At 35.6% G+C, this 13,815-nt stretch overlaps 1 protein-coding gene across 4 annotated transcripts; it reads right to left on the bottom strand.

Annotated features, from left to right (window-relative positions):
- Positions 1–944: 944 nt before the first annotated feature.
- Positions 945–6,277, bottom strand: LOC103434840 (auxin response factor 3-like). 4 transcript variants are annotated; one of them, XM_070822799.1, is made up of 13 exons: positions 6,043–6,277; positions 5,329–5,587; positions 5,140–5,196; positions 4,599–4,778; positions 4,385–4,469; positions 4,128–4,218; positions 3,892–4,056; positions 3,651–3,770; positions 3,501–3,576; positions 2,687–2,846; positions 1,733–2,601; positions 1,517–1,613; positions 945–1,240 (listed from the first exon to the last, which is right to left on the bottom strand). In XM_070822799.1, exons 2-12 carry the CDS (start codon positions 5,494–5,496, stop codon positions 1,560–1,562), a joined length of 2,025 nt encoding a protein of 674 aa, XP_070678900.1. In that variant the 5' UTR covers positions 5,497–5,587; positions 6,043–6,277; the 3' UTR covers positions 945–1,240; positions 1,517–1,559. The 4 variants fall into 4 exon arrangements, with proteins under 4 accessions (XP_070678900.1, XP_070678899.1, XP_070678898.1 ...); XM_070822798.1 differs by having other exon boundaries at positions 945–1,613; XM_070822797.1 differs by lacking the exon at positions 6,043–6,277 and having other exon boundaries at positions 5,329–6,032.
- Between the last annotated feature and the right edge of the window lie 7,538 nt (positions 6,278–13,815).

Genomic DNA, 13,815 nt, shown 5'->3' with positions numbered 1-13,815 from the left:
GGAACACGAGCTTAAAATTCATCCCCGACCTCTAAGTCACCTGATGGCGATTAGTTATCTTGAGATTAATGTAGCCAGATTGATGCTTGATACATTAACGCGTAATTTATTTTCTTGTTGAAAGAAAAACAAAGTTAGGTTTACCAGATCAACAAGAGGAAAAGACCTAATTGGATTACTGCGTGGAAATGAGCAAGTTAGCATAATAAAAATAATAATTCTGTGTTTACTTTGAAAAGCAAAGGTGGTTAGTCAGTCAATTGGACATGGGACTCAAAATAAAACCAAAATCTACAAGTTGGGGGTTTAATGTTTTAAGAAAAACTAATAAAAAAATGCTTGAAAACTTTGGGTTTTAACAATAAGGACAAAATAAAGAGTAAAATGAATAGTAACATGATTGACTTTTTAGTGTAAAAATATGATTTTTCGTTAAAATGAACTCTATCGTTTGCTTTTCGTTAAAATTCTCAATGTTTTATCCAAAACCCAAATCTTTTCTTGTGGGACAAATAAATTGGGTCTAAATACATATTTCATACGTCAGCTGTCAAGTTGCTAACATTTTTATGAGAATTTTAACGAAACACTCCGGGTACTGTTCACTTTTAACGAAAAACCACATTTTTACATTTACTTGATACTATTCACTACACCTTTATTTATCATTTTTCATTCAAACTAAAGTTCTTTTGAACTTTTCGTTAGTTTTCTTGTTTATAAAATAGTCATCGTACACTCTTCACTAAAAGTCCTACTAACCATTAGACAACCACTTAGGAGTTGTTGGTCTCATGAACTTGGTTTGCTCCCAAGTGGTTCAAGGTTCGACTCTCCCACGATACCCACCTAGCAAATGCTAAATTTTCTCGCTCCCCAAATGTTCTGCAATCAGGCAGGCAAGGGTTTAGTAATTAGTCGGGTCAAAGACTCGGATACACTAATTTCAAAATAAAGAAATGTTATAGATCGGAGGATTGTGCCTTGGCAGACAAGCCCTCTTTCAACAGGGTTACATATGAGGGATAAGCAATATTAAATATAGATTCTACAAACTTTTGTTCTCAAAGCTGAATTAACAATACAAATCAAAGTCCCCTGGAGCGCTTAGTTACAACTTCTGCCTCAAAATTAAGTTACATAAATGACAGCACACACATAATCCCGAAGAAAACCTCCGCCTGTCGAGAGTTTTCTTCATCGGTACAACGCAAAACTATTGATATTACAGTAACATCGCCTGCCAAAAGCGAAATTCAAACAAATAAATGACCGGAACACAAGCATCTTCTTCATGTTCATCCGGTTTACTTAAACGACTTTGGAAGGATATAGTGCGGCGACAAACATGGCCATGATGAGTTCCATGGGTAGGGTTTATAAGCGGACTTCGAGGCATACCATATGTAAGTTTTGACAATAGACGGGCAATGAAGAATGCCATGTAGATTCCGATGCTAGGTTGCAAACAGAACAAAAATAGACAAATACAATAAGTAAACGTACGAGGACTTACTAGTTACTGCCTCGGATCATCTGCAACAAGCACAGGATGATCACTATCCTTGTAAACAGCTTTCCATCCTTTCTCCGCGCCAGTCAAAAGCCCAATCCTAGACATAAACATCCCACTTGCTAATCAGATAATCATTTGCTTCCGTCAAATAGAAGATTAAATACCCCAGTCGTAACATTTGAAAATTGTATTTCATGCAGCAAAGAGGTTGCTTACTTTAGTACAGGTTATTCCAACTGTTGAGGTCATCAAAGGAGGCTTTGAATGAAACTGCACTCCAACATTGGGGTTGCCCTCTTGATCCGGGACACATTTGTCCTCGGACAATGAGAAACCAAAGAGTCTACAGCTACCTTTGATTGGTGAAACAGAATCCTGGCTGCCACTAATTGTTGATTGACTTATAACTGGATGAGGTGAAATACCATGCTGATTGTAAGAATGTGTGCCTCCACGATCTTCCCTGCTGAAGTTACGTTCACCGAATGAGGATGATGTTTGCCTTCCACCATCATGTTCCAAGACATGTGGAGTCCGATTTACTCTATGGTCCTCTTGGTTATGGCCATTGTATACCGAGTTGAATTCCGCAACTGGATTCATTGCTTGCTGGAACATTAACACAGACGAAGGTGATGAAACTTGCACAGATGGGGCAGATGAGTGCACATTTGTATTATTGCTCTGCATCATGGTGGAGCATCCATTCCTAAAGCCAGGCACCTGAAAACCATCATAGAGTCCAGGTCCACCATATTCATGAGCTTCATTAGAAGCGGGAGCTCTTCCATATGGTGAGCTTGGAAATATTTCTTGACCTTGCAAGACCTTATGGAATCGGAATGATTCACCAAAGCCTATGCCTTTTGAGGCAATCTCAGAATCCACAAGTGACTGTCTGAGACCATTACCCCCAGCAGCAATCCCAGAACCACCGGAACCGTGGAAGACTCTCCTTGCTTCAGATGGATGCGAATTCAGACCACCTAAACCACTGAAAGGAGTATCAAACCCCGAAATTTCTTGACCTTGCAAGACCTTCTGGAACCTTAAAGATTCCCCAAAGTCTGATGTTCCAATCCCATCTGAAAAGGAAACACTCAAATAAATCAATTATGTTGCAGAGACCAGTGTTATGATGACATGTCGTGGTACAATTGCAGGACATACTAGGAACTGGACATTCTGGTTTTGTTGCAGACAAGCCAATCCTGGACCGCTTCAAGCCAGTTGTCATTAGGGTATGGGAACTAGAAACAGAACCAGATCGCTCAACTTCCCATGGGGAAACCCTGCCATGCTTGCTTGTGTCTATATCATCCCACCTGACCTGCAATAGCAAAAGAAATGTTCAAACCTATATATCTAGTGCTAATGGCATGAGCGAATACCGGAAGTCAATATGGACATGCTACAGAATAGAGGAAACATAGTTTATGATATTTAGGTAAACGACTTTCAAGACAGTGAAAATTAACTCTCACTATCAAGACATAATTGCTCATAAACCCTGAGTTTCTACTCCGTAGGACTATGAGTAGGGTGGCTTGATCAACAATTAAGATAAAACTGTGTAGCTAATGCGGGAGAAAATTTATGCTTCCAGTTTAAATTTAGCCAGAAATTCTACCAAATTGTGACATTTCACATGACATATGAAGTGTGCAATTCATCCTAGTTAGAATACGGTGAAGCCGGCTACATTTTTTTTGTTACCTTTTGCACTCTCATGCTTCAACTATTGTTGAGAAAAGCTTATCATAGATTTGTTCATGACAATGGTTTTGGGAATCTCAAAGTAAAATAACCAATACGTATAGTAAGTCTCCCATAAAGAAGATATTACAGAATTTATGGTACGCTAAAGATAACTTTTGGTTTAGTACATTGGCATTCACCACCCGAACCTTCTCAAGCAGATACTTATAAGTGCAAACAAAGGGGAAAAAATAGTACATAAAAGTTTTGTGTAGAAAATACGTACAACTAGGCATCTCCATTTTGAACCAGGCCATCTTACAGGATCCAATTCACTAATCCCCGTTATCAACCCAGTGTATCTGCCAAAAAGAAAAATTTAATAAAAATTTTGCACAAAACTACTTCAACTATTTCAAAAGTAAGAATGCCAAACCTTCGCTCTGCTGCATCTTCAGTTTCAAAACGCATTTTGATCCTCATTCCAGCACAAAAACAATGATCAAGGCTCCTCAAAAACTTATGGGAAGGTATTATGAATTCAGAAGAGCTGGACCTACAAGATCATGGACGATTATAAGGAAAAAAGATGCAGAAGGAAGAAAGGTCTAAAGTCTCAAGCACGATAACTTTCAACATTACTTTAGGAACATGTTAAATGATGAGCACCAGATTACCTTGGATTGTAGTACACATTAAAAGCATTATTCGCGAATATAGCATTCACCACATCAGTGATAGTGCTATAGTTCAATTGCTGGCTACAAAGAGTTGGACAAGTAGCAGAACTTTTAAACTGGGCTGCCCTTCTAATTCCTAGCCTCAGTTCTCCATCGTCACCCCTATTATAAATACTGGATGAGAATTATAAATAAGGGGATCCAAAATCTCTTCAATCGAAGGGTTTATATACCTAAGAAACAGCACTGCATCTCCAGAGACGAGCTTCTTCTTGTTCACAAACGCACTCCACCCAGTGGTGAGCAAATGCCTCCGCGGCTGCCCTACTCAAACCAATTAGAAAAAAGGAATAAGAAACAGAAAAACGTTGAATCTAAAGCATCCAATTTACAAAGTTCATTATAAAACTCTAATAAGATTGCTACCGTATCATGGAAAGATAAACCCCCAACTAATGAAGCACAAAAGGGATCATATTTTTTGTATTACCCCTATAGATATGCCGGAACCTCCACTCCAGGCCATGCAGATCCTTTGCTACAAGCTCTTGTGAAGGCCTTTGTTGAGTGTAATCCTAAAAGCACAATCTATTCGTCTCAAAAACAAAATACTAATATGTACTTGATTAGACTAATAATTTAGTCTCAAAAAAGTTATGCAGAAGCTAAACCAAAAGTTGGGGGAGAACATGAACTAGGAATACCAGGGGAGGAAAGCAATCCTCGGCAGCACGACGAGGCACAGAGAAGCCTCCGTGAGTGCTAGTATCAGAAGCAGTAAGGGTTTTGCAGAACATGTGGGGTGTGGTTGACGTCCCCATTGCCTCAACGTCCTCCTCGGCATCTGCATCGGTTACCCCTTCCCGCAATCTGTGCTCAATTTCCTACACCGATTAAAGCATTAGTGAAATCACCTCAATGTCAATGTTTAACAGACAAAAACATCACAAGATCACCAGGAAGAGCAAAGAAAATTAAAAAACACCAACCCCGAAATCGAATTGTATAAATTATAAGTAACTAATTCATAAATTTGTGAAATGACTAATTGTAAGGAAACAGAGATGCTAACATATAATCTTCGATAATGCCAAAGTGGGAAAGAAAGAAAGTGAAATTCTAAAGCTTGCGTTTTTAATTGTTTCGGTTTCTACGGAAAGGGAGGATTTTCTCAGAATTTTTTTACTTTTCGAGCATTTTCTCAGGAACCAAACAAAAAATCAAACCTTGTACAAATAAACCCACCTCACTTTCAGGAACAAGGGAAACCTGAGCGAAGACATCGTCAGTGCCAGTCTCAGCCTGCGACCAAAAAAGACCTCAAGAAATTGAGAACCCAGATAGCAAAACCCCAAAAGCTATCAAATTTCATCAAAAATCCAAAACCCCAAAAGCATGGAGAAAGAGAGGCTCATTGTATAGAGAGAGACTGACATGGAGCTTGACATCGACAACCCGACAGAAGAGGTGGGGCGGGAGATCATAAGCCGAGGTCGGAAAATCCGAGACTTGCTCCAGGTGGCCCTGCGGCAGATACACCACCACACTCCCTTTCTTCGGCAGCGAAATCAGTGGGCCCGCGCAGGCGTGCCAGAGCTCCATGCACACCGACGCCGACGAACCCAGAGCGTCGGAAACAGAGGAAGCCGAAGACGGCGAGCCGGACGATGGCGTTTCCTCGTCCTCCGTCGCACTGTTCAGATCAATTAGACCCGCCATGTGAAATTAAACAGAAACTGTAAGGACCCAACAAGCGAAAGAGGAAGAAGAAGGAGAAAAGCACTTTGCTTTTTTGCTTTTTGCTTCTGCTTCTGCTTAAGCTTGTTTATAATATGGAGAAGAGAAAAAAGAGAGCAGATGAGGTTTCAATTCTCCTGCATTTTGAGAGATGGGTTTGATGGCATTTTTGCTAAAAGAAGCTCAGAAAAGCACTTCTCTCTCTTTTCTGCTTAATTCTTAACTTTTATTTATTTTTCTTTTGGACGGGCTTTTGGGTATCAAATCAAAAGCTCAAAGCTTTTACAATTTGGGAGATGAGAAAAAGAAAATGGAAATTAATACCAAAAAAAATCAGATAATTTAATATGGGACTTCTTTTGGTGTTGAATTGAATCCCTTTTTGGGTTTTTAAATTACAAAAGATTAAACCTTTTCTCTCTGTCTGCAGGCTGAACTGCAACACTGCAACTGCTGGGTGTGATGTGCGGCAGAAACAGTGTGTCAGAGAGTGAGAGAGAGAGGAAGAGAGAGAGTGGAGGTCTTGTACGGCACCCCCTGTATTTCCGGGCGGATGTCTATTCTGTCCCCTTCTACTCCGTCAAATCCCACTCGTATCCCCCCCCCCCCCACCCTCTTCCTTAATCTTCATTCTCTCCTTCCTCCCATATTTAATTTATTTTAATTAAGGAGGATGTAGTTAAACTAAGATTTTAAAAGATTTTAAAGGATTTTAACATTTTTTAAAGGATTTTAAAAGTGATAGATTTGATAGGATTTAGAAGGATTTAAGATTTCTACAAAATTCATAAGGATTTTATAGAATTTGAATGGATTTGGTTTTTTAGATTTTGGTGGATTGTGGTGGATTTTCATATAATTTTTTTATTGAAAAAAAAAAAGAAAAAATATTTTCCCCTCGCCTTACTGTACTCGATGGCAGCAGGTCTGCTGTCCCGAAATGCATGTCGTGGTTGTGTCTCTTTATCTAATTTTTCAATAAGTGTCATTAGACTACACAGACCATTAACACTATTAATTCTTATTAAAACATAATTTTAAAAATACAATAAAAACTCTTTCGTCTTCAAACCTATATCGCCAACGACCGCCTTCTCCATACCACTAAAAAACATCTTCGTCTTTATACCCCTTCCTCAACACCTAATGACACAGCCTCAAAAGATGACATCATCAATCTAATTGATATCGTCAAACATCATTGAACCTACAACCGCTATCTAAAATTGAAAGGAGAAATAGTTGAATGAAAATTTTGGGTATGAAATTACAATTCCAGATTATGCAATGATGATTCAGAATGATTGGATAGCATTTTAATGGGTCTGAAATGCAATTGATCATATTGCATAATCTGGTTTATGCGGATTACGGATTTAAGGATTGTCCAGATGGAAAAAGATTTGAAATCCTAGGGGGTGAGGTTAGATTCTTTTTAGTCTTGGTTATATATACTTCTTGCTTTCAAATCCCACAAAATCCACAACTTAATGAAATCCTCCAAAATCTTAATTTTTTTTAATACACTTAGATTTGGGTGGACTTTAAAATCTCTAATAAAATCTCAATGGACTACACTTAGATTTGCATGGATTCTAAAATCCTTTAAAATCTTTTAATTGACTACACTAGGATTTCAAAGTCTTAAAATCATCTCAAATCCGAGTTTGACTACACCCCCTAAGATTTTGACAAAACAAAAAACAAACACTTTCTCTCCATTGCTTCTCTTTTGTGAAAGCAAACCCCTATTTGGTTTGTCTTCTCTTGTTTTTGTCACCATTTTTGAAGTCATTAGTTTGCTGATTTATCTTTTTTTGGATTCTAATTTTATAATTTAAGAGAACAACTTTCATACACGTAGAATGTTATACGACAAAGTGTTTAGTTTATTACACGAGCAGTTTTCGGTTTCGACTCTTAAATCATGTTGTTGTACATTCAAAGACTCTTCATGATTGGATCAGGAGAAGGTGATCATTAGTGCCAAAATACAAGGCGCGTGATTCAACGGCCTGCACCAAAGAATTTCTTCTACTGCATATTGCCAAATATTCAATTTTCTCACTTATCAGTACGTGATTGACTTGAAATCATGATAACGTGCCATTCAAGACAATTTTTTTTGTAATTTTGGGAGATGTTTTGGGTTTTATCTTCTCCTCCCTTTATTTATTGGGGTCAGTTTCTCTTGCACAACCAAACCATTTGGTTAAACTGGCCAAAAGATAGTAACAATATGGGCAATAAACTAAAGTGTACTCTTACGAAACTTCCTTTTTAGGGCAATCCTTCCTCATCTCACAAATCTAAATTGGGTTGCTATTTTAGCAACCTGAACTGGTAGGCTTTATACATTCAACTTCGGCAAGCTTTTACCTTCACCACTCACTCGGTAACTTGGGGAAAAGAAAAAAAAAAAAGGTTTCAAATTCAAAAGTCACATGCATAATCTTTAAGACATTCTTCTTTTTTGCTGCAAATTTACCCAACTGCTTTATCTGCCCATGTTTGGATTTTTCCTTAAGAGTCTTATTGCTCATTATTTCTTGTTTAATTTCTTAGGGCAAAAGTAATGTCAAATGTGGGTCTTTATGCTTTATCAGTTGGGGGACAAGTAAAAAGATGGCAGTTCCCATTTCTGCATTATACAAATTAAGATGGAAGAGAATCATACTTCAAGTAAGATATATTATAGCACCGAACAGTTATGCCCTAACCAACTTAACTATCATTTTCTTTTTTGGTCGGAAACTATAACTAATGATCAAATTTTGTTTCTCACATCTACATGGACTTTAGTACAAACTTGTTTTGCAAATTAAAAACGAAAATTCTACTATGCTCCAATTTATGACGTACCTTAACTGGAGAGCTAGATTTACATAAAAAATTAAATAGTCAATGTTCCAAAGACCAAATATCACTATTTATACTATACGTATTGAAAATTATGATTTTTATTTATAAAAAAAATTATTATATATTTGATTGAAAAAGTCAAATTTAAATATGGACATAGATTTAGCAGGATCTCCCCCATCAAGTCCTAAGGAATCGGAGATCCGGACTCTTGAAACTTGATCAAGCGGCTACAATTATTATCACTTATAGAATGGCCCCCTGTTTGTAGCCGTTAGATCAAATTTTAACGATATGGAACTCCAAATCCTTAGGATTTGGTAGGATAAAATTCGGCTGGGATCACTGTCCTTTAAATATAAGTTCACAAAAGTGGATCACACTTCAAAAAATACTAAATATTATCAACCATTTTTCAACAGACTATGGAGTCAAAGACATAGGTCGTGATTAATTAGGTTTTCACATGCAACATTCTTGCTTGTTAATTGTTATTCCTTGATACCAGCCTCTTTTTTTTTTGCACACAAACCTAAAAATTTTGACAAATAAACCATTCACTCATGAAAATCAAACCCATACAACCTTTCCCCATAAAAAAAGGAATGACAACCAAACTTTAAATAATTGTCACAACTATTTGGTTCAACGATGTGAATCACACGATTGTGATCAGGAATTTCAGCCTCTAAGTCTTCTCAACTTTTTAAAGGGTGGATTGTCATGGTAAAGTCACCAGCTGATCATTTATAAAAAAATGTAGCTATTCACTTAAATTTTAACGGTTTCGGAAACTTATTTGAACTGCTAATTAAAGTAATGTAGGCAGGTCCAAAGATTTTTTTTTTTGGTTTTTTAACAAACGATATTACACTAAAGGGGTGGGATAGTGGGTTAACCCTCACAATGAGCTAGTAATAATATGATTCAAATTTACCTTTGGTGAGAATCAAACTTAAAAAAATTCTTTTATAGCTGCACAATACATGTAATAAAACCTAAGAACCCCCTCCATAAGGGAAACCAAAATGCCCTATAAAAGTCCTTTTTATTTTAACAAAACAATATTCTAATTAATCTTAATTTGAAAAAAACTTTTATTCGAATTTTAGAAGCAATATGGCTCATCGCTTTTCTTTTCTTAATTGCTAGTAATAATTTTTTTTTTTTTAGTGAGGATGATGAAGGATTAAGCAAATACTTTATTATTAAAATTACAGATTATTGCGGTTATGACTTTAATGTTCTTATATATAACCAAAAAAAAAAATCTACTATACTATACTATTTGGCATGTACGGTATAAATTAGGGTAAAACCGTCTTTTTAACTATTGGATAAACAATTGTGTCACAGTAAAGGAGCAGGTCTTTATCTGACCAGAGCCATCAATTGCATAGAACCCAGTAACCACAGGGCCACAGGCTATAGGGCTATACACCTATACATATATATATATATATATATATATATATATATAGGGAGTTTAAGGGGAGGGATCCCCATTTTTTCAAAAAAAATGGGGACACGCTCCCCACCGTTAGATTGACTTTAATGAAATTGTGTGGTTGAGATTAAAACACAGGCCATAGAATCTCAACCACAGGATTTCATTTAATTCAAATCCAACGGTGGGGAGCGTGTCCCATTTTTTTGAAAAAATGGAATCCCTCCCCTTAAGCAATTCCTATATATATATATATATATATATATATTTGTGTGTGTATACACGTTAGGTTAGGGTTTAGTAGCTTCAGTCTCTTTTGCAATGCTTAGGTGAATAACCCGGATAAAACGGGTTGCAACTTAATGCCCGATTGAGTAAATGACTCGGTTTTTCGATTTTATCTTGTATAGGGAAGTTGTCAACCACCACTCGCCCTGTGAGAGCGTTTCATACACACTTTGATTTCGTGTTTGTGGAACAACAAATGTTTATCAAGCTTTTATTTAGAGGAAAACTAGGGAAAAGTCTAAAAAAAAAAATTCATTTTGATGAAAAGTTATTTTTAAAGGTATAGTGAATAATGATAGTTAAAAGTAAAAATGTGGTTTTTCGTTAAAAGTGAACAATATCATAAGTGTTTTGTTAAAATTTCCTTTATTTAGTGGTGTTTAATTGTCAATGATGAAAGTGTCTTTTATTTTCTTTCTTTTGTTTTGAGTCTCTCAATTCAGTTCGAGTTAATTATTAGTTGCAGTAATTCAATGTGGGTTTGTTGCGCATTTTAAGAACGAAATAGTAACATTTATTTTTACCTTTTATACATTTATCTTAATTTTCGATTCGTCGGATTGAATAAACTGAACAAGATTAGTGGAAAAATTAATAAGAGTATGTGAGAGGTAAAAAATGGTGTGCGAACAACACTACCTTAGTTTTATATTTTAAATTGCCTATGTCGAAAGCTAGATTGGAAAAAAAAGGTTCTATTAAGTTTCGAAATGAAATATTTTCTCTATAATGCGATACTCTATTTAATTATCTAACAACATATGGATATTTAAATTTAAATATAAAAGAATTGACACACATGATTGATCAACTTACATAATTCACAACTCCGACGAAGAAAACTTTTGAAGCTGCAGGCTAATCTAATTTTCCATTCTTAAAAGTTGAGAGGTAATTAGGGTAAGAGAAAATTAAAATTTGTTTGTGGAGCAAGGAGAACTTTTGACTCAGACTTTTTTAGTGTCCTGAATACATAATAGAACTTCACATGTTATCATGCAATTAGAGGAACAATTAAAAAAATTGTAATTTTCCGATTACACAATGACATGCGTTATAACGCTCTCGTGTTTTGAGTACACTAAAAAAATTTCTTAAGCAAGCATGAGGGATGGAAAAGGTGTTATGGGAAGCTTCAGGTTTTTTTGTGTGTATTGAATTGCTGTGGCTGTGGCTGTGGCTGGTATGAAAGAGACGTGTCTGCAGCTGCCTTTATAGGAGCGTGGGTTGGCAACTTGGCATCATAATTTGTTTCCCTTTTGCCTCACTTTTTAACTTTTTTCTGTCAGTCCCACCCACCCCACTAATTTGTTTTATTTTTCCCCCTTACATTCCTATATTTTTGCTTTCGACCCTGGATTCTATAAATTATTACTTATTACCCTCTTCTTTTTTCATTTGGTTTACTTTTTATAAATCTAGGAGTTCATACTATACAATTTAGATCATCTTTATTTGGATTTTGATGAGAGTTATTGAAAAGTTCGTTGACGAAATAACCATGGACCTACAATCACAAAACAAGCTTCAATGCTGTCAGTTTTGTCAAATTATCAGACTAAATACTTACTTTCAACAATACCAATATTATTTTCATCTTGTTAATTATCACATGCACATCAAACATGAGTGAAGTTTTATCACAAAATGTTGAGTTTTAGTTGGAATGAAGTTAGAATATATAACCCAAAAGATTTCGATTTTAGTTTCATGACAAAAGACTTCGGTCTTAGCTTTACAATGATATATATTTTTCTGTTGATCTCACAAGAAAATTTCCAAATATTTTTCGGAAGAGAAATATTATACGCGACAATTAAGATTTTAAATACTCTAATTAATAAGAAGATAGCCGAATTTAAATAAAAGGGTCTTGCTAAGACCATCTAGCGAGCCCTTTTGTCAAAACGAGTCTCTTCTAATTCCATTTTAACTAGTCCTTGTAGGTAGGGGTGGGCACTTAGAATTGAAAACCAAAAATCGAAACCGAAACACGAACCAAATTGAACAGCACCGAGTGGTTTGGTTTTGCGGTTTTGAAACGATTTTGGTGAAACTAAACCGCAACATAGAAAATGGTTTGGTTTCGGTTTTGACTTTTGAAAACCGCACCGCAAATATTAATAAACATTTAATTAAATGTCCATATTAGATTTCATGTTTTAATTGGTTGTTTGTTAGAATCCATACACTTAGTATGGACTCAACCACAATAGAATATCATCATTCATCACTTTCTTTTGTTCATTAACTCGAAGGATCATTGTTATTTTATACCATCACACACACACACAAACATATGTACAACCGTGGACTAATCTTGTTATCAAGAGTCGAACAATGATCTAATGAAGTTCACTCATTTGAAGCATGATATTACATATTTTAGTATGAAAGTTTCGCTCACATTTAATGAATTCAAAGTTATTCAACTTATTTTATATTATACCTTGTACGGGACACCATTTTGTTGCACAAACATATTTTACATCACAACTGCATGCAACATGCTAATTGCTTACATAACAAATTTCTTTTTCTTATTGCTACTGGGAAATGCTTATTAATATGTTAAATTGCAAATTCTACATTTCTTCTTAAAAACCAAACCAAAACCGTTTGAAACCGCACCAAACCGAACCAAACAGTTTGGTTTTCATTTCGGTTTTGGCTTCAAAACCACACCAAACCGAACTGCAAAAAATTTTGGTTTCACTCAAAACCACACTGAATCAAACCGTGCCCACCCCTACTTGTAGGTAACAAATACGGGACTACACCAACTCTTAATCTACTCCAGTCCAGTGAAGTCTAGTGATGGCAAACAAACACACCCTTAAAGTAAGCTAGTGGGGTTTTGGAACTTGGGGCTGGGATTTCTTTTAATAAGAAAAAATGTCAAAACTTTTGTAAACATCGAATATCAACCATTTGTTTAAATACTGAATGTGGATTTGAACTACTACATTATTGCTATCTCATTGTGAGGCTAAGCTCACCCCTACTCCTTAGTGTAAATAATATCGTTTGTTCAAAAAAAAAAAAAACTCAAAAAAATCTAAATATCTCACTCACATTCTAATAATTTCACACTTTCTTAGCACAAAATAAAATTTTCCCATATATTTACTCAGTTTCTTCCTACTTTTTCTCCAGTTTAATTAATTTTAAACAATACGTAATAGTTGATGAGTTATACTGAGTGTTGTACACTATAATATTCCTCAATATATTATTAATTAATAAAATATTTAGAAAAAAAATATAGCTCATGCACCATTGGAGATGAAAAAGGGATGTGCGGAATGGAAAAGGGGTGTGTGGAGGGGTGTGCTATCCACACACTCCCTTTTACTTATCCCACACCTCTTATTAATTTCTATCATTTGATATTTTTCAATTCATCTGATCTAACGGACGAAAATTAAAAGGATATAAGAGAAGTAAAAAATGATGTGTGAATATCATATCCAATGACAAATTATAACCACTCTTCTAAAAACTCTATTTTTAGTGTGCTATATATACGAATGGAGGCCAAATATAAGAATACCATTAGAGATGACCTTAGGTTAAAAAACATCATT

This window comes from Malus domestica, chromosome 05 (genome assembly GCF_042453785.1).
Source record: "Malus domestica chromosome 05, GDT2T_hap1".
Lineage (NCBI taxonomy): Eukaryota > Viridiplantae > Streptophyta > Magnoliopsida > Rosales > Rosaceae > Malus > Malus domestica.
Note: the sequence above shows the minus strand (reverse complement) of the source record. Positions and strands in the feature narration are given on the sequence as shown.